This window comes from Pristiophorus japonicus, chromosome 3, assembly GCF_044704955.1.
Source record: "Pristiophorus japonicus isolate sPriJap1 chromosome 3, sPriJap1.hap1, whole genome shotgun sequence".
NCBI lineage: Eukaryota > Metazoa > Chordata > Chondrichthyes > Pristiophoridae > Pristiophorus > Pristiophorus japonicus.
The window spans coordinates 87,680,154-87,707,734 of record NC_091979.1 but is presented as its reverse complement, the minus strand read 5'-3'; the positions used below and the strand labels follow the sequence as shown (position 1 = coordinate 87,707,734).

General features: G+C 39.2%; 1 protein-coding gene across 5 annotated transcripts in view; it reads right to left on the bottom strand.

Annotated features, from left to right (window-relative positions):
- Nucleotides 1-4,869: 4,869 nt before the first annotated feature.
- Nucleotides 4,870-27,581, bottom strand: part of cobll1b (cordon-bleu WH2 repeat protein-like 1b) — a 274,387-nt gene continuing 251,675 nt past the window's right edge. For all 5 annotated transcript variants that reach the window (XM_070875530.1, XM_070875529.1, XM_070875532.1 and 2 more), the window contains exons 9-13: nt 25,186-25,281; nt 20,867-21,104; nt 19,102-19,205; nt 14,631-16,258; nt 4,870-6,083 (exon numbers count right to left, since the gene is read on the bottom strand). In XM_070875530.1, the coding sequence (XP_070731631.1) occupies nt 5,856-6,083; nt 14,631-16,258; nt 19,102-19,205; nt 20,867-21,104; nt 25,186-25,281 (2,294 nt within the window). In that variant the 3' untranslated portion in view covers nt 4,870-5,855. The remainder of the gene's footprint in view (nt 6,084-14,630; nt 16,259-19,101; nt 19,206-20,866; nt 21,105-25,185; nt 25,282-27,581) is intronic.

Below are 27,581 nucleotides of genomic sequence, written 5' to 3'. Positions count from 1 at the left end.
TTTTGTTATGGCATTAATGATGCCTTGTTCTCAAGCATAGTTACTCTTATCTATTAAGGGGTATGGAGAGAAAGCAGGAATGGGGTACTGAAGATGCATTATCAGCCATGATCATATTGAACGGTGGTGTAGGTTCGAAGGGCCTACTCCTGCAATTATTTTCTCTGTTTCTATGTTTAACATATAGTGGTGATTCAGGTAATATATTACTTACAAAGTCAGTGTAATTTAGCATTTACCATAACCAGTTTCTTTTTAGTTCTAATCACAAAAACATTTTATTCTTCATTTTTGAAACCTACAGGCAGAAACATTATATAAGATAGAACAGTAAGGGGGTAATTTTATCTTTTGATTTAAATGGAAACGAAAATTGGGAGGTGTTTTACATGTGGCTAATCCGATAACCCCCATTTTACACTAGTCAAAAGTTAAAATTACTCCCTATAGCTTTGAAGTCACTGTGAACACCACCTTGAAGATAGCACAGTATTTCTGATTAAGGATCATCAACCCAAAACGTTAACTCTGCTTCTTCTCCACAAATGCTGCTTGACCTGCGTTACTTCCTGCAATGTCATTAGTCATTGTTGATTGGTTTAAATACATCAGAACTGAAAATTTTGGGAACATACCAAATGAAAAGAAAGTGACAAGGACTCATTCGTAGTTGTCTAATGAGGACTTATGGAAATAACAATCTTAAATGACCAGCCAGGAGAACTTATAACAAAACAGAAAACAAACTAATCTCATTGCCAAAAAAAAAACAAGTATTTCTCTATTTTTTCCATAGCAATTGAAATTTCCAAAATTGAAGGTAATGCTTCCTGCAAAAAAATACATATTTAATATGATCATCAATATAATTCTTGTGTCTCTTTTAATAGCTTTTACTTGAAGTTCCCGGCTGTCTGAAAAGCCAAGCTTCAACTTGCGATTTTTCAGACAGAATAGTTGGAAAGTTATCACCTGCACCTCTGCATTCTGATTAGTTTTCAGAATTTTCCAACATTGATCATGTTTCTCTGAAGTAAAAGCATGTTTCCCATCATCCTCTGAATATTTCACTTTATTTTTCCAAGTGATTTAAATTTAAATATTGGGTTCCTTTTGTTAGGCTGCTTTCACATCAAACTCTTCCCCACCGCCCCCCCCCCAAACCCTTCATTTCAGAAATTTACCTTTTAAACACAAAAAAAGTTTTGTCTTTTTCTTAACAGTTTAAAAGATGAGTCCATATAAAAACCTAGAACCTATGTGAACAATTAACTTAAGCATTTATTAATTTTTTTTAATTGTTTATAGAGATTTATGTTTCTTAAAAACAGCACAAGACCAATTTTCTTCTGTTGCTGGACACAAAGCAGACGAAAAAGGGGCAGAAATGTGTTGTGCTGGGTCCCTGGCCCCTTCACAATACTCCTGGATTTTCTGGGATCGTTGGGCGTGCTGGAGCAGTTATTTTCAAAGCAGGTGCCGCCCTGGAAATGAGGTGAAGAGGCAAGTCCTCCCACCTTATTGTCTTGTTGGAGCATTAGACAGGCATCTTTTTGGAAGAGCACCCAGAGGAAGAGGTCGACTGGTCTTGTCGCTAGCTCTGTTCAGATTGGAAGTTCTGAGAGAGGTCGGCAGCAATGACAAGAAGCTTGAAAAAGATAGGTGCAGCCATTTTTTTCACCATTAGTGCCACATGCTGAATTCCAACATAACAGTAATTACACTTCAAAAGTATTTCATTATCTGTGAGCACTTTGACAGGAGGTGTGCTAAATAAATACGTCTTTCTTCCATTCTAAATACATTTAATTGCTGGATTGTGCAGATTAAAAAATAAATTATTTCTTGTATTGCATCAAAATGAATGGTGGCAGATTGTATCATGTGATTTTTTTTGTCTATGCATATTAAATTTCCACAAAGCTCCTCGTCCCATCTGTTGTCATTGCTTGGTTATGCTTTAGTTTCACTGTCTTTTTTCTCTGATCCATCCTAACTTGGTTTTACTCTCACCTGCACCACTATTGTCAGCACATCTCCAACAAAGGTTTCTCCTCCTGCGCTACATGATTATCCAAATGTTCTATTTTTGATGCCTCTTCTGATAATTTATGTCGCCCCTCAGTGACATTCACTGTATGCAATGGGCCAGCTTTCCAGTGTATGATGACACACAACTTTAGCTCTCAGCAACAACCTTCAACTCCACGAGTTCCACAGTGGTGCCCGAGTGTTTGTCTAACCTCTGAATGTACGAGCCAGAAATATCTTCATATTAATAGTGATAGTCTAAAGCCATCTTGTTCAGCTACTACAAAAGCTCTGTATCCTCACCCAACTTAATCCCCTTCATCAGCTACTCGCTCAGACTGAAACAACCTTGGAACCCTGTTCAACACTTGCCAAACTTCCATTCCAGCTGGTTAGTTAGTTTGTTTGTATATTTAGAGATCATTTTACTTACACCTCTTGAATATCACTGGCCTTTGTGCATACGTGTTTCTATGAGCACTAAAACACATCTATAATTTTATTACATCCAGCTTCGACTTCTTCAGAGCCCTCGTCAACATCATCCTGAACTTCACCTAAACTCCAACTCACAGTTGTGGCCCCTCCTCCTGCCCTAAACTAAGACTTGCTCACCTAATACCCATCTTGCTCATTATAGTGAATTTAAAATACTCATTTAGAAATCCTACCACGGCCTTACCCTATCCTAACTCTGCTTTTCAGTCATCTGACTGTGCATCCCGGTTTCCTCAACTCCATCAGTGGCACAGCTTTCATAAAACTCAGTCCTATTTTTTCAAACTTCCTCTTAAAACCTTCGCATCTACTCTCTCCATCTTTAAAATCCTCCTCAGAATCTATCTCCTCCACAATGCGTTTGCTCATTTCAACTCTTTATCCATTTTCTCTGTCAGTATGTAAATACAAGCTTTTGTTGTAGAATATTGCTCATCACAGCAGAGATCTTAATATTGGAATCAATTGAGGTGCCAAACTGTAATGCAAGCTCACTTCAACAGCATAATATTCCCAGTGTCCAAATGTGCTGGGAAGACAATGTAATCAGAGGGTGGGTTACGTTGGCACTCCAAGCAGCTCCCAAAGTATTCTCCATGTAATGTTTGTTAAAGATGTGGGCAGATAATCAAATCACTACTCTACAATTCAAGAAGCTACAGTGAATTCGCCCATTTAAATCTATTATCTACATCAAATCGTCTTTAAGATGAAACTGAAAGGTTTTGAAGTCTTCTTAGGCAGTCCCCCGGAGTCGATGATGACTTGCTTCCACACTAATGAGTTCTAAGGTGACTAATGGGTTCAATGCGGGATCTACAGACTCTGTCACAGGTGGGGCAGGTGGAGGTTGAAGAGACGAGTGGGTGGGGTGCTTGGTTTGTCGTACACTCCTTCCGCTGTTAGTACCGTTTCCGCTTGCTCCCGACGAAGAGACTCAAAGTGTTCGGTGCCTTCTCGGATGCTTCTCCTCCACTTTGAGCGGTCTTGGGCCAGGGATTCCCAAGAATCGGTGGAGATGTTACATGTTTTCAAGGAAGCTTTGAAGGTGGCGTTGAAGCATTTTCTCTGCCCTCCTGGGACTCGCTTGCCATTAAAGAGTTCGGAGTAGAGTGCTTGCTTCGGGAGTCTTGTATCAGGCATGCGGACAATGTGGCCCGTCCATCGGAGCTGATTGAACGTGATCAATGCCTCAATGCTGGAGATTTTGGCCCGAGAGAGAACACTGATGTTGGTGCGCCTATCCTGCCAATGGATTTACAGGATTTTGCAGAGGCAGCATTGGTGGTACTTTGCCAGTACTGGTCTGCCAATGATAGCTCCCAAAAGGGCTGCGCTGTGTCTACCCCCTGCCCCCTCCCTCTCTCAGAGTTGGCAATCAGTGACATCTCATAAATCATTGTACTACTTAGAATTTTAAAGGTTTCTCACTTCCTTCTTCACTGTCTGAGAATTTTGCCTTTTGATTGGCTGCTTAGACAGCCAGTTGACGTCATAGCAATTTGAACAAGGGAATTTCACTACAGTCTGTTGAATTGAAGGTCGGAAAACCTGAACTTCAACACAGGGATAGTGAAATCCTTGCACAAAGTGTACTTGTGGGGAGACATGGCACTTTTTGTTGTTGGTAAGATTATCTTGCACTTCGTAACTATCAGTACAACTCCATTACTAACAAAATCTATTTAAACTTTCAAGTGTGGACTTGAACTTCTTCAAAAGTATCGCCAGTCTTAAATCTCCATCGTAGAATTACTGGAGATAACACATACAGTTAAGTAGGAAAGTAAAAGTCTCAAAATTAGTACATTACTTCTTACCCAAGAAATTGCATCAGCTTCCATTTATTTATAATCTTTCAGATCTCTATTATTTACTGCTTAAAGATTAATTCACTGACAAACTAGATAGAAACAGATCCCTCGAGTTTAACTTTGAGAATGTAAAGTTGATTCAAAGAAAATTTGGAAGGAAAGGATTTAAAGTTTCAAATATGTATTATATATGCTGTTGGTGTACAGAAATAGAAACATTGCATATCGCAGGACTTATGAAGTTGTTAATTCTTAAATACAGTGCTAAATCAGAATATATTTTGCAAATCTGAAAATGGACATATCCAACTATAATAAGTGATAGTGACAGTGTTTTTACTTCAACATAAATATTACACAAATTTTGCAAAGACAAGCATTACTTATAAATCAGCTAACTTAAGCCATTTTATACATTAGATTTCCCTTCCCCCCCCCCCAAAAAAGATAGCTTTCCAAAGATTGAGTAAAACATTGAATACATACACATTGAAGGATTGCTTCAAACATTGATTAAATACATGGTTTTCAATTAGTTAATTTTACTTTCACATTAAAGCATTTATCCAAACTACAAATTTCTTCACAAATAATTCATCAACTGATATTTTTGGATCAAAATTATCTTTTAAACATTAAAGGTGGAAAATATATATATCAATTTTAATCCATTGCATATATTCCTTAATATAACATTTTATATGACAGGTATCTTTGTAACAGAACAAGCTAGTTTCTATCTACAAAAAGCTTCCACCAAATATTTGATATGTTTTCTATGTTTATCACACAATCAAGTACCTATTGATTTGGCTTTGAGTTTGCAGTAAAGTGCAAGCCAAGTGGTCCCATAGATGCTTCTACCTGGTGAAGAAAGGATTCATTGCAGAGCTTCCATTTTGACACATAGTTTTGGGAACAACAGAGACCTGAAATTACAACATGGACGTACAACACTGCTGCATGTTCACCAGGGAAATCAAAAATATTGGTTGGTTTGTTTGTGGTACATGTTTGAACAACAATTGGAGGTCATATCACTAAAGTATACAAGCCTGAATGTTTGAAGACAAAATTTGGATTTAAAAAAATATGGCAAAATAGATATATTTTTCAATTGCATTTAAAATATTTTTAGTCCTTGTTACAATCATGTTTTCATAATTGCATCTTTATGTACAGCATAAAATTTGTATGCAAAAATTAGATTTTGTACTGAAATTATAATAAAGGTGTGAACTGGAGATTGGTTTGATTATAAGTGCACATAATTTTTACATAAAATGTATAATATTTGCATCTTCAGGTTCACAATTACAGTTGAGTTATCACATCGTCAATTTTGAGACAGAACCCCTCATATTCCAGTGAAACACAATATGTAGTGCAAGAAAAAGATAATGACTGTGTACTGTAATCATTTAATAATTGTTGGTCAATTTCTCAGTTGTAATTGGATAAATTTCAATATAGTTGATCAACTTCGTTTTAGTAAATTATTAGTGCATGTAATTACATTGTGGTAAATGTGTCCACCTTTTTAAGTTTGGCAGCTCCTTCTCCTGAGCGAATAGCATCCAGAACAGCTTGATGAATTTCCCCTGGGTCACTGATTTGGGAAATTAAAGTAGGCTTTGACTTTCTTAAAGGAGATGGCAACGGTGGTGGAATGTTCTGTGTCTGGATTTCTGCTGCTTTATTGAAACAATCTGTTTTTGTTTCTCTTTCAAGAGACCTAGTCTGTAAAAGATTACAAGACAACTGCAATTCAGAATGCATCAACTTACAACATTTTTCATATTTTGCAGTAAGTGTAGAGACTAAGATCAGATTTTAATCTATTTATCCCCCCCCACATCTTCTGCATCGTTTCCTAAGTGAAAGATAAGCAGCCAACCTGCATGCCAGTGAGATGCACCCTTTATTTTTATTTCAACTTTATAAGAAAATGCCTGCCTCTTCTTCCTTATGAACCTACGTCCTAACCACGACAACACAGTGAATTACTGCACTGAAATGCTGCACAAATTAAATGTTATAATGAAGCAGCCCATGAGTTGGGGAGTATAGCTTATTCTTAGATTCTAAGATAAATGCAGCATATGGTAGATAATAATCTTTAAATAGCCAGGATCATTTGTAATTTACTTTGAAGCACCAAAGCCACGATTAAGCATACAGTGTTGTCCTATGCAAACAAAAAAGTACCTATTAAAATAATACATATAAATGCAACAAGCATGGCCCTTTCTTGAAATTTTCATCTTTTAAATTCATAACTAATGAGAAAAAAACACATTGAATAACTTGATATATATAAGGAAATTTACTTGTGGGCGATTGACCTTCCAGCCCAAAAAGCTGACATTTTTTGTATCATCGCAGAAAAAGCATGGTTGATACAAGCTGATTTTGCAACACATTCCTAATATCCAGTCACACTCCCAATTCTCTTGGAGTCTCCGAAATCATATTAATGCTATCTTTTAGATTATTACAAATTATGGCTGCTAAGTCATTTGGCTATTTCCTCCTTTTTGTAAACAAATCTGTGTCTTTTTTTTTAAGTAGCAGCAGCATAAATTCAGACTTAATAAGACAAAATGTAATATTTTTCCTAAAATTATTGCTTTCTTCTTTTGTTGGGTTTTTGAGTGCAGCTGTTGGCAACCGGTGAACTGATGTCAGGACTAAGTGCCCACCTGCCTAGCAAAGGAACTCTCTAGCCTATAGAACCAGCTGTTAAGATGAAAGATGGAGACAACGGTAAGCACAGTCTCTCGACCATTCCTTCTGATTAGCCACCATTGGGAAAATTCCACTTAAGCAGGTGGAGTCTTACTGGTTAATGCAAAAAAAAATTTCTTGTGAAATTATGCAAATATCTCCAGGTGCCTTCACTCTAGATCTGGAGATGGCCACCAATTGCAATCCTTACAAGCAAGTCCTTGCGTGCAGTTCTGGTCGGCGTATTATAGGAAGGACGTGATTGCACTAGAGGGTGCAGAGATTTACTCGGATGCTGCCTGGAATGGAGAATTTTAGTTATGAGGACAGATTGGATAGGCTGGGTTTGTTCTCATTGGAACAGAGGAGGCTGAGAGGAGACCTCATTGAGGTGTACAAAATATTGAGGGGCCTGGACATAGTGGATAATAAGGGCCTATTTCCATTGGTGGAGGGGTCTACTACGAGGGGGCATAGTTTTAAGGTGGTTGGTGGAAGGTTTAGAGGAGATTGAGGGGGGGCTTCTTTAAGCAGAGGGTTGTGGGGATCTGGAACTCGCTGCCTGGAAGAGTGGTGGATGCAGAAACCCTCACCACTTTTAAGAGATGGTTGGATTGGCACTTGAAGTGCAGTAACCTGCAGGACCGAGAGCTGGTAATTGGGATTGGACTGGATGACCTTGTGTTGGCTGACGCAGTATTAATGGTAAGTACTGCAGAGAATCGAATACGGTCAGGATGATCTCCTGGACTAGTTTCGATTGCCTGGATGGGTCGGAGAGGAATTTTCCCAGATTTTTTACTCCCTAAATTGGCCTGGGTTTTTAATCTGGTTTTTGCCTCTCCCAGGCGATCATATGGTTCCAGTTGGGGTGGAGTGTAGAATGTTTCAGTATAAGGGTTGTCGCAGTTGTGTGAGGCAGACTGGTTGGACTGGGTACTCTTTGATTTTCCGTCATTGTTCATAGGTTTATATGCAAGCGGCTCTTTGGCGGCCGGCATGGACACGATGGGCTGAAATGGCCTCCTTCAATGCTGTAAATTTCTATGTTTTATGTTTGTAAGTCCAGTTGTACATCTGTCTCCTTTAGTACAACTGATCATGCAGGTCTAGACGTTTGTATTAGTCCTCTGCACTGCATTATATAAAATCTTGACTGAGATGAATGTTCTTAAGTTGTGAACTTAAAACTTCCTGACATTTAGTTGGAATTTCATTACATTCAGTAAGAGTTCTGGGGGCCAAAATTGCCCACAGCCCGAAACAGGGTGCACCCTCCGTTTTTTTAAAAAAGTTTTTGCGGTGGAGATTCTGTTGGTATTTGGCACTTGGAAGTTTTTTTTTTGGTCGGGGCAGATGTCATGGCAGCTGAGGAACAGAAGTGCCCTTGAAGCAGGTCAGCCTCCCGGACCAGTCATCAGTGCCGTGAACGTGCCACGTCGGGCTGACACGTCACAACATCTCTCCCCTTCAGTTAAAGGGAGGGCCGCTGTGAGTTCTGCATATTTCTTGCACAGGTTCACTGGGCCACCAGGGAGGTATTCGGCCGGGCCAGCGGCCTAGCACCCAAGACGGGGTGCCAGACTGCCTGATGGCGGCCCGGACGAACTCGGGGCATATCTGTCGGGTTGACCTGGCAGTCGGCAGACCAAAAAACCCAATGTTGCGGCTGTAGCAGTGAACCCTCCCATTTAAGGGAGGCCGGGTCGCTATGCCACAGAGAGTACACCGACACACAAAGCTGTTGTGGGCGTCGACCGGCGGCAGGGCCGCTTCCATGGGGCAATACTGGGAAAGGGGTAATTTCCCTAGGGGAAATTTCGTGAGGAGGTCCCCGCCAGTGGGTAAGGGATCAGTGCGTGCATGCCACGGCAGAAAATGTGCAAAGTGGTTCCGGACACCGCTCCAAAACCCAGAAAGGGCAATTTCCAAAATGGCAGCCCCTCCACGGAGAGTCAGCAGCCAATCTGCATCGCTCCTTGGCTGCCATTTTCAAGCGGCCAGAGGCCTTAATGGAAATGGCAATTTCAGCTCCCTGATTTTTTAAAAAAGATTTATAACATCTTTGCAGTGGTATCTTTGCTCCTTTTATGAAGGATATTGACAGTTAAGAACATAAGAAATAGGAGCAGGAGTAGGCTATACGGCCCCTCGAGCCTGCTCCACCATTTAATACGAGCATGGCTGATCCGATCATGGACTCAACTCCACTTCCCTGCCCACTCCCCATCACCCCTTATTCCCTTATCAGTTAAGAAACTGTCTTAAATCCATTCAATTTCCCAGCTTCTACAGCACTCTAAGGCCACAAACTCCACAGATTTACAACCCTCAGAAGAAATTTCTCCTCATTTCAGTTTTAAATGGATGGCCCCTTATTCTAAGATTATGCCCTCTAGTTCTAGTCTCCCCTATCAGTGGAAACATACACTCTGCATCTACCTTGTCTAGCCCCCTCATAATCTTATACGTTCCCAATCGACTCAACCTTTCCTCCTAAGTCAACCCCGTCATTTCCGGAATCAACCTAGTGAACCTTCTCTGAACTGCCTCCAAAGCAGTATACCCTGTATAACTGTAGCAAGACTTCCCTGCTTTTATACTCCATCCCCTTTGCAATAAAGGCCAAGATTCCATTGGCCTTCCTGATCACTTGCTGTACCTGCATACTAACCTTTTGTGTTTCACGTACAATTACTCCCAGGTCTCGCTGTACTGCAGCACTTTGCAATCTTTCTCCATTTAAATAATAACTTGCTCTTTGATTTTTTCTGCCAAACTTTCCAACATTATACTCCATCTGCCAAATTTTTGCCCCTCACTTAGCTTGTCTATGTTCTTTTGCAAATTTTGTGTCTCCTCCTCACACATTACTTTTCCTCCCATCTTTGTATCGTCAGCAAACTTGGCTATGTTACACTCAGTTCCTTCTTCCAAGTCGTTAATATAGATTGTAAATAGTTGGGGTCCCAGCACTGATCCCTGCAGCACCCCACTAGTTATTGATTACCAACCAGAGAATGAACCATTTATCCCAACTCTTTGTTCTCTGTTAGTTAGCCAATCCTCTATCCATGCTAATATATTACCCCAACCCCATGAACTTTTATCTTGTGCAGTAACCTTTTATGTGGCATCTTGTCAAATGCCTTCTGGATGTCCAAATACACCACATCCACTAGTTCCCCTTTATCTACCCTGTTTGTTACATCCTCAAGAATTCCAGAAAACATGACTTCCCCTTCATAAATCCATGCTGACTCTGCCTGACTGAATTTTGCTTTTCCAAATGTCCTGCAACTGCTTCTTTAATAATGGACTTCAACATTTTCCCAACCACAGATGTCAGGCTAACTGGTCTATGGTTTCCTGCTTTTTGTCTGCCTCCAGTTAATTGTCAAGGTACAATTATATGTCCTGGCGGTTCACAAGGCAAATGTGAAGATTCTGAGTGGAATTAAGCCAGAATTATTTGTCTGCTACCGTGACTGCTACTTGGAAATATCCAGTCTTTGTGGTATTTGCGTCAAGGTATAATTTGCTCCATTTGGGACCTGAAACATGGCCGCTTCTTGCAGCAGGATTATATACCATGTCTCAATTGTGATCATTGAAACTCTGCTGTGGACTGCAGTTTTCTACTATAAAATGGTTGTTGCCTTGGGTATAGGATCGATATGACTGTCGCGGCTGTGTCTTTCTATAAGGGAAATAGGCAACTAAAGAATTACTTCATTTGCTTTTTAATATTGTTGATTTGTATTTTTAAAGCCATGGATGTCATCAGAGCGAAAGATCATTATCATACTAAACCTATAGCAGTAGAAGCATCTAAAATGACATGTAAATCTCATTCAGGCTCCAGGACTGGAGTTTCACAGTATCCTATTTTGATACCATTTTCACAGGAAAAAGTCGAGACTTTGGAGGGGAGGAAATAGGAATTTATTCATGAAAGACAGCCCATCTAATGGTTCTCCCAACACCATCCCCAGATTATGCACATGTGGCAATAGGTTTTGAAAGGTTACCATCCTTTCAAGAGTTGAGTAAACATCATGCCATCTCTTACTCCTATGCAACAACATCATAGCTCCCTATCTTGAGCATAGCCACTTTGACATAGATAATATGGCCAATTATGGCAAGTGTTTGGAACAGAGTTTTACTTTGTGTTTTCCCACTATTGCCTCAATTCCAGGACTTCATTCTGTTATGTTTGAACTGACATTACAGAAAATTAATTTGTGTCACCACAAACAGTGACTCAATTTGAGGAGCAATGATTAAAAATCACTCAAAACACGAACCAGCAAAAAAATCAGACATGTCAATGGCAACTGAAAGACAAATGAATAAAGGGTAGTTTTATAACCACTTACACAAACAGCTATTCTTTAAAATGAATTGCCTTATATTTTATTTCAGTTCATTGACCAGGGAGAGCTTATTTAGCGCTCTGGCATATTTAGGTCCCTTTCCAAAATTAATTTGCGTCTGACCGCAATATGCTGGAGTCAGTTTTCTCAGGCACACAGCAGCCAAACCAATGGACATTAGAAACATAAAAAAATAGGTGCAGGAGTAGGCCATTCAGTCTTTCAAGCCTGCAACACCATTCAATATGATCATGGCTGATCATGCAACTTCAGTACCCCATTCCTGCTTTCCTTACATACCCCGTAAGGGCCACATCTAACTCCCTTTTGAATATATCTAATGAACTGGCATCAACAACTCTCTGCGGTAGAGAATTCTACAGGTTCACAACTCTTGAGTGAATAAGTTTCTCCTCATCTCGGTCTTAAATGGCTTACCCATTATCCTTAGACTGTGACCCCTGGTTCTGGACTTCAACATCGGGAACATTCTTCCTGCATCTAACCTGTCCAATCCCATCAGAATTTTATATATGCTTCTATGAGATCCCCTCTCATTCTTCTAAATTCCAGTGAATATAAGCCTAGTCAATCCAGTCTTTCTTCATATGTCAGTCCTGTCATCCCGGGCATCAGTCTGGTGAACCTTCACTGCACTCCCTCAATAGCAAGAATTTCCTTCCTCAGATTAGGAGACCAAAACTGTATACAATATATTCAAGGTGTGGCCTCACCAAGGCCCTGTACAACTTCAGTAAGACCTCCCTGCTCCTATACTCAAATCCACTCGCTATGAAGGCCAACATGCAATTTGCCGCCTTCACCGCCTGCTGTACCTGCAAGCCAACTTTCAATGACTGATGTACCATGACACCCAGGTCTCGTTGCACCTCCCCTTTTAGAAATATGTCATCATTCAGATAATCTGCCTTCCTGTTTTTAGCACCAAAGTGGATAACCTCACATTTATCTACATTATACTGCATTTGCCATGCATTTGCCCACTCACCTAACCTGTCCAAGTCACTCTGCAGCCTCTTACCATCCTCCTCACAGCTCACACTGCCACCCAGCTTAGTGTCATCTGCAAACTTGGAGATATTACATTCAATTCCTTCGTCCAAATCATGAATGTATATTGTAAATAGCTGAGGTCCCAGCACTGAACCTTGCGGTACCCCACTAGTCACTGCCTGCCAATCTGAAAAGGACCCGTTTATTCCTACTCTTTGCTACCTGTCTGCCAACCAGTTATCTATCCATGTCAATACATTACCCCCAATACCATGTGCTTTAATTTTGCACAGTAATCTCTTGTGTGGGACCTTGTCAAAAGCCTTTTGAAAGTCTAAATACACTACATCCACTGGCTCCCCCTTGTCCACTCTACTAGATACATCCTCAAAAAATTCTAGAAGATTTGTCAAGCATGATGTCCCTTTCATAAATCCATGCTGACTTGGACCGATCCTGTCACTGCTTTCCAAATGCACTGCTATTACATCTTTAATAATTGATTCCAACATTTTCCCCACTACTGATGTCAGGCTGACCGGTCTATAAATCCCTGTTTTCTCTCTCCCTCCTTTTTTAAAAAGTGGAGTTACATTAGCTACCCTCCAGTCCATAGGAACTGATCCAGAGTCTTCTGTAGAATGTTGGAAAATGGCCACCAATGCATCCACTATTTCTAGGGCCACTTCCTCAAGTACTCTGGGATGCAGACTATCAGGCCCTGGGGATTTATCGGCCTTCAATCCCATCAATGTTCCTAACACAATTTGCTGACTAATAAGGATTTCCTTTAGCTCCTCCTTCTCGCGAGACCCTCGCCTCCCGAAGTATTTCCGGAAGGTTACTTGTATCTTCTTTAGTGAAGTATTTGTTCAATTGGTCTGCCATTTCTTTCTTCCCCCTTATAAATTCATCAGATTCTGACTGTAAGGGACCTACATTGGTCTTCACTAATCTTCTTCTCTTCACATATCTGTAGAAGCTTTTGCAGTCAGTTTTTATGTTCCCTGCAAGCTTACTCTCATATTCTATTTTCCCCCTCCTAATTAAACTCTTTGTCCTCTTCTGCTGAATTCTAAATATCTCCCAGTCCTCAGGTTTGCTGCTTACCTGAATGTGGAAGCAAGAAAAGCCCTCACTCACCCCACCGTCCGCTTGCCTCACCTCCCAAGCTTAACTGCTCCGCCCCACGACTGGGAGCTGCCTCCAGGGCTGCGGCGGATGCTTCAGCTCGCTGGTATTATTCAAATGAGGCTAGCCGATCAATTTCCTGTGGCTCTGCCATCAACCTCTGTCGGCATGTGCAGCAGGCATTGCACCTGGATCATACTCAGATTCAGGTGCGATCCAGTTTCTAAGACAGAGTGCTTTGACGCAGTTATGTGTCAAAATATAAGTATTCTTCTGATCTGGACCAAGGAATTTACTTGCATCTGCCAATCTGTAAACTTCTCTCAGCAGGAGCAGTCAATGCATAAATTTTCCTCAGGTTGCTGGTATTTACCATCAATTAGGTCCCAAGGCCTTAAAAGAACAGGCTAAATTAAACACAGATGACTTTAGCTGTTGAATAATAGATTGTGCATTACATGTTTTAATATTTCTATTATGTGACTCAGTGGGTTGCCTTGGAGACTGAAGGTTGTGGGTTCAAGTCCCACTCGAGAGACTTGAACACATCAATCTAGGCTGACGCTCCAGTGCAGTGCTGAGGGAGTGTTGCACTGTCAGAGGTGCCATTTCCCACATTACAACAGGGACTACACTCTAAAAGTACTTCATTGGCTATAAAGCGCTTTGAGACGCCCTGTGGTCGTGAAAGGCGCAATATAAATGCAAGTCTTTTATTATTATACAACAATGCTCATGTTAAATCACTTGATGCACTGTCATGAGAGATCTTCTGATCAAAATCACAGTACACATATTTACACAAATTTCTAAAAAGATCTTAATATTTGATTCAAATTGAAATTCTCCAAATCATCTGGCCGTAATCATTTTGATTGCAATACTGAAAAGAAACCCTTGGATTACTATGATCATGCACTTATTGGAATTTAAGCTGCATGTGTCAATTTAGAAGAATAAAAGGAACACAAAACTACATGTAGATCTAGTTATCTGTTGCAAGTCAAACAAACAACCATTGTTGTAATATTGTTACCTGTTTTAATATGTTGCTATAATTAGACTCTTTAGGAAATGATGAATGTTGATGCAATTCTCTGTCTGCATAGTTAATGGGAGAAGACAGGGTTGATGAATCTGTTTCAGCAGGCTTGGGTTTAAAGGAACATGTTGTATTTGTTTGAGTTTTCCTGACTGCTGAGGACACCGCAAGAGCAAAGGGTGATGGCGAGGTAGGGGTGTATGCTTTTGTAGCAACAGTAGTTCTAAGAGCTTTTGTGTCACTTAATTTTACACGTATGGATGGCTTGCTTGGTACTTTTGGAGGTCTTGAAGATCGAGATGCAGATGTCTCACCAGATTTGGACAATTCTTTCTGGGCATTCTCTTCAGAAATACTAGCAAATTCTGGTGGTGGAGGAATTATGACATCTACAATATCTGCATTTGTAGGAGTAACTTCCTGAAATGGCACTCCATTTTCTTCCTTTGTTGAAAATGTTTTCTCCTCATCCAAGCTAGATTGGGAAGGTAAACTCGAACTTCTAGCAAGTGCAGAGGTAACATATTGTCCCAAGCTCCTTTTATGTAGCTGGAGGAAGACGGATCCAGGCTTCATTTTTCTATCTGAAGTACTCTGGGCTCTTCTATTAAATATTCCCTTGGGTTGTGCAGATTCACTGTCAGCAAACAATTTGGGAACTGTTGCTTCTGGGTGATGGGATTGGGTTGTAGAATTAATGGACACCCATTTTACAGTTTTATCAAAGTGAGCCTCTTGGTGAAAAGCAGCCGGCTCTCCTGTAATGCTTGATAGAGGTTCTTCTGTTGTATTAGACGGCTTTGTTGACTTTTTTGAAGTGTCAGACTCTGGGGCAAAATCATAAATGGGAGTTTGTTCCACTGTTTCAGCTTCCGGCATGATTCCTGATGCAACAAATGCTCCCTTTTCTAATGACTTTGAAGGCACAATTTTATAGGTAGTCATTCCAATCTTTGGTATATACTCTCTTGTGATTTCATTCGAAGGCTTAGGCTTAGGCTCAGATTCACACTTATATATTATTGGAATCTTTGTTGGGCTTTCTGGATTTCTAATTGTATCTTTGGTTGACGATGGTTCATGAGAGTCAGTGATTGTTAAAGATTCTGTAGCTGGTTGGTTAACGACAGACAGTATACCTTGCTTACCAGTGAGTCCCTGTCCGGTTGGGTCAGTAGACTTAGTTGCAGCAGACACATAATGTTGTTGCTCAGAATACATTGGCAGAGTGAAATTATTGGCTTGTGGGTGTTGTACAGTTTCAGAAGTATTTTTCAAAGTCGTATCATGTGATGGGATAATGGTACCTTTCACTGTCTTACTACATGGAGCATTCTGGAAATCCAGTGTTTTAACAACTTCTTCAACTTTCATCTCATTGACCTCCATCTTGTCAGAATGTTTTTGTTGGTCTTTAACAGTTACATTAGATGACTGAAAACTGGCAGAATCTTTTGGCACAAGACTTGTTCTTGTATCTCTAGAAATGTTTGCCACTTCTGAAGCCTGGGTCAACTTTTCTGCTATTCCTTTATCTGGTGGAATCATGGAGCTTGACATTTCATCAGAATCTTTCTGATGCATCTCACTGTTTGTATCTTCTGCAATTGCTCGTTCTTCAACTAAAATGTAAGCAAAGAATCTGATCAGTTTACTTGCAAGAGAAAAATTAGCAGCAATAATATATGGCAAGTTCCACAGCATTTTCCATCTGTAACAGACATATAATAGGGACTGTTCAGCAAAATATCTATTGGGTATATACTGCATTTGATCATTCACAAAATTAGCAAATCTTCCATGACATTCCTTATGGTGAGTGTCACATTTCAGGATTCCATGGCCATTTTTCCATACAAGGGCCCTTGTTACATTAAAAAGGTGTTTTAAGTTGCTTTAAAGGGATTAAAATCACAGGACAGCAGAGCTCCCAGGTGTGTACTTAACATCGTGGAGGTAATGGAGGCTAGTTTGCAATTCAAGTGACCAGTCACACTCAATAATGCTGAGACAATCCTATTCACTTGAACTCAGCAGGGGCCACTGACCAGTTAAGTTGGGGAGGAGGGAGTAGTCATTTTTGACCAAAAGCTGACACTTGAGTCAGGCTTTTAAAAGAGACACAGACATCAAATAGCAGTCAAGCAGAAAGGTACCACATGAAGTTTGAAGAGACAGGAGATTGTAGGGTGGTAGATTCTGCTCTGGGCTATAAATCAGGGATCAGAGATATTATTCTGTTTCGATTAAGTAAGATGATCTGCCAGAGTGAGAATAGCATCATGTGTTCTTTATTATGCAAATGCTTAGTTGTACCCAATGAACTATACGATTCTGATGATACCCAGCACTTCTGGACATTTCACTTTATTGTGTAAATTGAAGATATACATGTACGTAAGACACAGAGATCCAGTCCAGATTGCAGGACAGTTTCACTGTTACATTCCTGGGTCCTGCTGCTTTACAAATAGATATTGGGCAGTATGATTCAACTCCCATAAAAGTAAGCGGGATGAGGCTCGCGTGGAGAATAAACACCAGCATAGACCTGTTGGGCTGAATGGCCTGTTTCTGTGCTGTAATTCTCTGTAAAAGATGCTCAGACTGTTTATAGGAGCAACTGATGTCATTGGACCATAAACAGTAACAGATTCTTATTCGTCACAGGTTTAAAAAGAGGCGTTCTTACCAGGAACACTGACTTATCAACATTGGGCACAGCTCTGAAAGGAGGTCCTCACTCTGGTAGTACATAGATAGGGTCTCAGGGACTATCAGTATTTGAGCAGGATGGCAAGGACTAGGAGATGGATTTGAGGGTTCCAGGAAAACTAGAGAGGGAAGTTCCAGGAACACTGGGACAGGTCCTGGGATCTGGTGAGCTAGGCACATTGGAGAGGGAGTACTTGAGACAAGTAGCATTGGTTCAATTCTGTTTTCAGGGTGGACTGGGTATACAGTTTATCTTGCTGTACAAATCTACTATCCCTCAGTATAGCATCTGCCTGCTTCTTGAATGACTTGAGATTTTGCTTCACACTTTGCATGGAGATACATCAGCACTGAACTTCCTTTTAACAGTTTGTACCTATGACCCTTTGTCCTGCAGTCATAGTTTAACATGAAATAGTTATTAAACTAATTTTTCAAATGTTATTATTTTCTCTACACAACTGCAATATGCCTTTACAATTGTATCAGTCAAGTTATCTCAAGGCATGTTGGTTACTTTCTATTGTATTTTAAAAGAGTTTGAATTGAAGACTTGCATCTGAAAATCCCCAACTGTTCTGAATTTAAGCACTTAAATGGGACAAAATGTGAATAATGCTCAAATACATTTTAAATAACTAGTAACATACTAGTTATTTTCATAGAATCATAGAATGGTTACAGCACAGAAGGCGGCCATTCAGCCTGTCAAGCCCGTGCTGGAATTTATTTTAAAAAGTTGAAACAAAAATGGCACTATTATTCTCAAATAATTATTTAATCAAATCTAAGCATTTAATGCTGATCCCCAATTGGCCCGAGGTGGGACACCTTCTTCAAATGAGCAGCTTGCTCGGCTACTTCAGAGGGCATCACGTTGCTGTGGGTCTGGAGTTACAATACAGTCATTTCCTAAAGAACATAAGTGAATTGAACTGACAATCCAACATCTTCATTGTCATTTTTACTGATACTAATTTTTTTATTTCCAGATAATTAATAGTTTTAAAAAAAAACTGAATTCGATTTGAACTCGTGTTCTCTGGATTATTAGTCCCAGCCTCTGGATTACTAGTTTGGTAACATAACCATTACACTACTATATCCATGGAAATGCAATGCAGTACATTCTCAGGAAAGAGACACTATCATGCAATGAAAAGTTTAATATTTAAGGTAATCTATAAACTTTCCCATTTCACTGTCAACATCGAGCACTTCCAGGTCATCTTTAACATAGCAGAGTTAATCATCTACTTTATCATAATGATGTGCTTAACTTCAAACTACAAGAATGTTCCCTACGGCACCAATGTATTTTCTTACCCCATTTCTACATTAGTAATTTTCATAGCTTCTCCAAGAAAGATTTACACTAAAAAGCACTAAATTAATGAATCTCATCAGTTTAGGCTAAATTCAAATTACAACTGATTAACATATGTCCTCCAGACCAGGTCCAATCTACATTGTGACTCTAATTCAGACCACGTGGTTGACTCTTAATCCCCTCGGAAGTGGCCCAGCAAGTGACTCACATAAATAATTAGGGTGGGGCAATAAATGCAACATGCCAGTGTCACCTACATCCTGAGATAAATGCAAACAAATCGCAATAATGCCCATGCCACGTATTTAAACAAGAACATTAATAATCCAGTTTATAGATGACCTTAAATATTAATCTCATTTTTGAAGGCCTAGAATACCAGACAGATTTATTTCTTTGTTGTTTACATATGGCACTTACCATATATGTTTACCACCGACAAATCCTTATCCATATTTGCCATCACCAAATTTTCATCCTTTTCCGTCGCAATTTGATTAGAAACATCTTCAGGTGCACTTACTCTGTTGAAACACAGGTAAAAAAGGACACTAAAATGGAGGCACAAGTATTATAGTGGGCTTGTATTTGTTTATGCACTGAGTTTTTAAGCTGTTTAACTTGTTTTAAAAATGTTTTTTTTGGGGGGGGGGGGGGGGGCGTGGGGGGGGGGGGAGGGTGTTGTAAAGAGAACACTTATAATGCTGACCAATATTTAAAATTAAACATATGCCTTGTCTTACACTGAGCAAGTGTAATCTAAAACCATTTTTCAGTTTTAATATCATTTTTGAAAGCATCACTATTGGACCTGTTCAAAATGATAAAATGTATAGACAAGGTAAATAGATTTCCATTGGTTAGTAAATTGAAGCCATAATGTTAAGGTTTCACACAAAAACAGAATGTGGTATATTTTGCCCGAGGTGAAGATTGGTAATAAATTATTCAATAAAGGTACTGGATAATTACTTAAAATATATAGTACAGTATGTGTTGGATGACCAGATTAGTTTGGAGAGAAAGCAAAAAAGTGTAAAATCAAACCAAAATAGGCAAGAAAGAGCTCCTGTGTTAAAATTTTAATGTTTCTATTTATCCAACAATATTTTGCTTAAAAGATAAAATTATCCAGTATTACAATCAAAAGAAAGTTTTGAAATAATCTAATTGGGATATTTATTTCCAGCCGCCCATACGATGCCAAGTCATGAGAATGTTGATGTTGACATTGGATTTCCAAAATGGAACACGTTTTCAAGCGTGGACATCTCCCACTTGGATGAGCAAAAAACCCCAGCGAAATAACAAAAAAGCTTTATAAGTGAAGGGGGCATCATGATCCAAAAATTGTGCAGAGCATGCCCTGAAAGACGTCGGTGAATGGGTGTTATTTGGTAACTAATCTTGTACATGTCCCAACTACCAAAATGACAATTGCAGGAAAGATCCAGCAAAGTTATTAATCAAATTCTTGTAGTGAGATTGCTTCAATCCAATTGTTTCTTTTGTTGTATTTTTTAAAATCCTACCTCAGAGGATCATGCATCAGCTGACAGCCCTCTGACCACAGTGCCAACATTAAAGCTTCCTTGATGTTTGCTGACATTAAAGCACAGCCAGATAAGTTCTGCAAAATGAGTTCAAAGCTTTATCCCTGGTTGTGCAGAACTTGCTTTGCTGGATTTGATCAGTACCAATTTCTTTATTAATTTTGATGCACTCCCATAAGGACCTCTAACCTGGAATGGTTTATTAGTTTTGGACTGCAGGCTCAATTTTAAAGTTCCACTCATTGTTGGAAAAGGTGTATTCAGTAAAATCAAACTTTTCAGTGGTGGAGATATCTAATCAATCCTGCTCAATAAATGGCAACAGGTTTCAACATTTTACATCACTGAAAGACACTTTTGCCTCATAATTGCTATGGATCCTTTACATTCTAGACAAATGGAATGCAATGTCGCAATATACATTATGCCTCATAGCTGTACCATTCTTGCACATCATAAGCGACAGCAGGCAAGCTTGCACTGTATTAAGCGCAAAACTAATTTAATACTTAAAAAGATTAGAGTTAGGTAAATTGAGCAGACAATATTTTAGGAACAGTTTAAATACGATCATGAAACAGTCTTACAAAATACACAAGTTGTCACCAACACTATCCTTAACTAGTACTTACTTGCCCTCGGATTTCGTATCAGTTTGTTGATCTGTTGCAGTAGACAGACTATGCACCTCTGAGTGCTCAGGTACTGAAGCCTGTGCATTTTCAGAATTGGATGGAAAATCTGTGGAAACACGCAGGCACAGTGCCTTTTCTCCTTTCTGAACAATAGTACCTTCTGCATCAATGTCTAGAGCTCTTGTCTCTTCCGTTTCAACAATCTCCTCAAGGTTATATTCAGATCCAATGCCAGCTGCACTCAGGAAAAAAAGTGTCAAGTATCAGCATTAATGAAGCAGCTACAGCACTTCATCAATTTACAAAGCTGTTTATCAAAATAAGAGGTTCAACAACTGAACACACATCTTTCAGATCTGTATTTTGAAAAGAAAAATAACCCCTCAAAACAAACTCATTAAACATGTTGCAACAAGTATATGTTTTTTTTAAATCCTTTATTCATCAGATAATAAACCTGCACAAATTCTGCTAGAATACTGGCAACACACACATCTTTCATGCGGAGTGGGTCACAATATTCAATTTCAAAATCCATTATAAAAATATCAACATTTACCTGCAAATACTGTCACATGTTTCCAATGCTTCTGACCCAACATTAATGCAACCTAACATGTCTCATACGGCGACAGTATATATGGTCTACTGACAAAAAGTCCACTGCTTTACATCTGCCGGACGTTGCAGGCTCTGGCTACTGAGTAGGTTTGTTGCATGAACTGAGATTATTTCCTTTAGTGCTGGTGGATCCTGAAGTTCTCTGCTTTGAGGTATACATAATTATGATAATGAGCCAACATCAAAAATTGGGTGAAAACATGATACCATCCTGACTTTCCCTGCCTGCCAAAACCCACAACAGTGCATAGCTGAACCCACTAGCTCGATTGTACTGCCCTTGTGGCACATTCCTTTCCAAGTTCCTGAATCTATCATGATAGGCCTTCTCCATAGCAGCCATCCAACTCAAAGTGAACACTGATGCTGGCACCTCAACTGACTTCCATCTGAGAATTCTATCTGCCACCAGATTTTGCATCCCACCACGGCAGCTGGGAATTTAAATTCAGTAAATTAATAATTCTGGAATAAAAAAAGCTAATGTCAGTAATGGTCACCATGAAACTACCAGATTGTCATAAAAACCCATCTGGTTCACTAATGTCCTTTAGGGAAGAAAATCTGCTGCCCTTACCTAGTCTGGCCTATATGCGACTCTAGACCCACAGCAATATGGTTGGCTCTTTACTGATAATAATAAGGAAATGGCGGACATGTTGAATAATTACTTTGCGTCAGTATTTACAGTGGAGGAAAAGGATAGCATGCCAGAAATCCCAAGGAAACTAATATTGAATCGGGGAGAAGGACTCAATAAAATTAAAACAAAATAACAGTAATGAAGTATATAATGGCACGAAAGAGTGGCACTCCCCAGGACCAGATGATTTCCATCTCAGGTAAAGGAAACATTGCAGATGCCCGAACTATAATCTTCCCAAGTTCTCTAGATTTAGGAACCGTTCCCTTAGATTAGAACATTCTGCTATTTAAGAATGGTGAGAGGGGGAAAGCAGGGAATTATAGACCAGTTAACCGAACATCTGTTGTGAGGAAATTGCTGGAGTCTATAACGTGACTGAACACCTCAAAAATTTTCAGTTGATCAGAGAGAGCCAGCATGGATTTGTGGAAGGTAGGTCATGCCTGATAAGCCTGATTGAACTTTTTGAAGGGATGACGAGAATAGTGGCAAGGGAATGTCTATGGATGTTATTTTTATGGACTTCCAGAAGACATTTGATAAAGTCCCACCTAAGATGACTAGAGCAGTGGAGAGGGGAATGTCACGAGGACAAACAATAGCAAAACAAATCAAATGCATACATCACGAACATTAAAGAACTTAATGAAATTAATTCAGTGTTACTAGATCTTGTAGTCTGTGATTCTTTCATTGTGCAGAAAATAAACCATCAGTTGTCCAAAAGACAAACAAACAAAAATGGACAACTAATAGTTCCACAACTGTAAATATGTCCAAAAGAAAATAGTGTCAAATTACTCAACACAGGAGAATGGAGACCCTCACGTACTCATCTCTGTGACAAACATTGAAAGTCGTAGTGACCTTTACTGTCATCACAGTGAACTGTGGATGTTTGACTGTCCCTGCAGGTCTGCATAGACCCCGGTGACACAACCTCTCTGGTAAGCATAGCTCTCCTCAAAATATTCCCGCTACCCAGATAACAGAGACTGTTGTGGTGGGCCTGCGACAACTTATGAGCCTTTTATGCCCTCTGTTCTTCTGGACCTCCCTCTGATTGGAAGAATGGGTGCAATTTTCATTGTCACGACATATTGTGGTATAATTGGGAAACCTCAAGACCTCAAGACCTCAAGTCACTGCTTTACTGGTATTTGCAATTCCTTGCATTCATAATCCTCAATAAATCTGTCACGCTTACCTTTCCATGTGTCTCCTATGAATGTGAAATTCAGCAATTGAAGGTTTTAATTAGGGGGTTTATCAAGTTTATTGGACTTTCCCCCAAAATGTTCTAGAAGCTGTTAAACACCTATTTGAGTGTCGGAATGCTCAGAGCAGACATGATTAATCAACTGCCCATCTTCCAACATTGCACCACTCTTCAGGAAAGTCTACTTTTTTTGTACAGCTTGATCAACATAAAGATGTCAACCCCAGATTTGTACACACACACACACAAAGTACTTAGAAAACCTACAGTAAGAGCGCGCTTTAGGACATAGAAAAGATAAATCACAGTAAGATAAATTCAGGAGAGCAAGAATGGTCTTTGGTGCAAGATAACAGAAGCGATGTTGGAAATAATTGGAAATAGAAATAATGAAGAAAAAGACGTCAACAAAGGAGACGGAAGAGAGTTGATGCATTTCACAGAACAGTTACAGTCCAGCCACTTCATGCTTGCAGTAGAACTGGATTTTTACATCTGTAGACAAGAATAAAAGTCATCAATTACTTGAGATTTTTTTGTAAAGCTAGTATCATTGGAATAGTTGCAGTGAGGGGGAATTTATTTTAATAAATATGGGTATGGGAGTAGCTAGTCATTTGTAAATCTCTATTCCCATAAGAGACTTATTTCAAACTTCAACATACCAGCAGTTGCATGCAATAACTATTTCAAATTTGACTGCAGAAAAGGAACAGTAAGGTCAAAGATGATCAAAATGGTTCCCCTTATTCTTAGAGGTAAGCCTTTATCTCTCTTTTTCTAGGGGCAGGGAGAAATCATTGCAGGACCCATCGTCAGGAAATTGAATGGGTTGGGTAGAACCAATGAGAGTGGTTCATTCGTCCTGGAGTACTGGAACACTCACAAACTTACTTTAAACTTATTTTCTGCACAAGTCAGATTAAAATTGCAATTCCTCTTCTCTTCACAAAAATATCCAACTAAGTTTTTAACCGAGTTTACTCAATAGTCCAGACTTCAAAACTATGTTGTCAATTTTACTACCATCAGCAAATTAAAATAAACATCACACCGCAATTGTGATTTAAAATATACTGAAACTGGGTTAATTTTTTTTCTTGAAAGTTTAATTTTAAATGAGTGAAAAACGATCCTTTGCTCGAAACAGTGCAATTGCATTTTTTTTTTTAGTACTATAGCTTCATTTAACAGTTTTCTAAACAGAAACCCAACACGAGGTAAGTTGATTTTTATTTATTTATATTTTTTAAAGAGTCACATTCGCATACACAAGAAATTCAAATTCATCTCAAGTTATTGAATGGACACCCAAGAAGATCTTCCACATTCAGTTCCATTGGTGTTCATTTTTTCCAAACAGTGAAGGACATTTAATCAGGTAGAAATTTGTTTTGGACTGGAGCGCCAATAAAGCGATAACGTTATTGGTCGCACCTTTTACACTCCACCCAATTTTCTTTCTCATTGGCTTCAATGTAAAATGGGCAGCCAAGTCACTAGCACGAGTACTGCGCTCCCACCCAAGCTCAATCTCTACCCTATTAAATGTAAATAGATTCACATTATTAAAAAATTGTAGTAACTATTCATAAAATTAAATGGCCTCCTTTTAATTAAATGCTCTTGCAGTGTGTTTCGAGCAGTATATTCTATATGGTTTTAAAACAGTTCGTACTACAGTATATTGTTTTAGAGTAGAGTTTTGTGTTATATATAACTTAAAAAAAAAAATCGGTAAATTGATCATAATTCTCATTTGAGGAAATTATACACACATGCTTCTTGGGGAAGACCTGATAATCGTTGATAAATGAGAAACATTTTTACCTTGATCACCACCTGATGTAGGGGACATTTTAATAACGGAAGCCTTATCTGCAGCATCAGCACTCGGGCATGAGACCACTGATCCCTGATTCGAATCTGGCAAAACGAAAAACAACATTATTGTTAAGGCAGGAATACTGTATAGGTTTATTGAAATCTTATTATATCTGTACTACATGTGCTTCAGCAACGATTTCTTTGGAATTCTTACAAAAGCTTAAAGGATTTGTACATCAATCCTCAACACAAATTCTTCTGTCAGAACAAACACGACATAGATTTTGAACCATTTGAATACATTTTCCTTGATATAAAATCAATTGAAAAGTGATTCACCTTCAACTGGCTAGAATTTATAAATTTCTTTAAATGTTTTATAAAGTTTAACAATGTTTAACTATCCAAATATAAAAAGTCTTCATACTTTTTCTAACATATGTAATTTAATATTCTGCTTCTGAGAACATGGCATAGTTTTACATCTTACTGTAATCAGTAGCATCTTTTCAAGTCTCATACACCTTTACACAGAATTACTTTGAGGTATGAGAAACATTGTAAACATTGCTCCAGCACCTTAAGTGTTTGTGTTTTTTTTAATTAGATGTGCTGTATATCGGACTTGAAGGAAATAGAAGACTTAAAACTTACTGCAAATTATTTTGAAGTGCAGTGAGTTATGAAGGCAAATGTCACATACATTGTGTGTGCAACAAGATCTCACAAACAGTATTACATTAATGCTCATTTTAATCTGGTTTTGGGTGGGACTGATTGAAGGAAGTGTGTTGGGAGCTACTGGAACTCCCTGCTTTTCCATGCCCCTCTGCTCCACTATCGACAGTCACTCCTTTAGCCAGTATGCAACTGCTCTCAAACTCTCTACCCAGTTCTTTTCCATCTTGCTAACTCATCGCTCCAAAAACCTGGGGAAATCCTTTTCTTCCAACTGTGCCATCAGATTCCCCACTTCTTCTCCCTTGCTCAGCATCTACTATATCCCTTTCCTCTTTGTTATGAAAAGCTCCAAGACATTGCCTTGCGTACGTAACCTGATATATAAATGCAAGTTATTGTTGAAGAAGAATAGTCCATCTACAATGTTCATTTAATTAACCAAAATAAGCAGATATGCTTGGTTCAAAACGCTTCATCTGAAGAATACCTCACACAGTGCAAAATTTCCTCAGTTCTACACTGGAGTGTGAGCTTAAATTAGGAGTTAAAGCTCTTGGTATGGGGCTCAAGCCCACAGCCTTCTTACGGAGATGCTACAGTATTAGCAACTGAGCCATGGGTTCTGAACTCTGAGAATTTCTTCCATTAAATTCTTGCTTCAATACAATAAAGGTGTTCCATTGTACATAGAAGTTATAACACATAAACTGACCACTTGGCCCAACCAATCTATGCCGGCGTTTATCCTCCAAATAGAAGCAAAATGATCTGATCACACTTGCAGCCGGGCAGCCATGATAGGGTTCAATGCACTCTACTTCAGACTCATCCAAAAGACAGACTATCGATCATCACATATGTGCCATGTTGCAGTTAATTTGGTACAACAGTTTAAATTTATAAATATTCACCATTTCCCTGATTTGCCTTGATACAGTGTGCCCAGTAGAAAGCTAAAAAGATACTAGTAAGCAGTGTATAGTTAGATGCAGGGAGCAAAATACACCAGAAGCCCTATTTAATAAATAGAAGGCTTATCATTAGATTTGCAACACAAATAGGAAATAAATAAAATTTAGAAGAAAACATACAACTCAGATTCATAACATTTTAACCAAGTAATCCAATTTAGTAGACAACTGAAATTTCTCCCCCAACCTGACATCTGAAGGACAAGTCCCCTGGACAGGAGGGCTTACATTCTAGGGTCTTAAAATAAGTGGCTGCAGAGATAGTGGATACATTGGTTGTAATCTACCAAAATTACCTGGATTCTGGGGCAGTACCAGCAGATTGCAAAATCGCAAATGTAACGCACCTATTTAAAAAAGCAGGCAGACAAAAAGCAAGAAACTATAGACCAGTTAGCCTAACGTCTGCATTGAGAAAATACTGGAGTTTATTATTAAGGAAGCAGTAGCAGGACATTTGGGAAAACATGATGCAATCAAGCAGAGTCAGCAAGGTTTTATGAAAGGGAAATCATGTTTGACAAATTTGCTGGAGTTCTTTGAAGATGTAACAAGCAGGGTGCATAAGGGGGAACCAGTGGGTGTGGTGCATTTGGATTTCCAGAAGGCATTTGATAAGATGCCACATAAGACGTTACTGCACAAGACAAAAGGCCACGGGGTTGGGGGCAATATATTAGCATAGATAAAGGATTGGCTAACTAACAGAAAACAGAGAGTCGGGATAAATGAGTCATTTGCAAACAG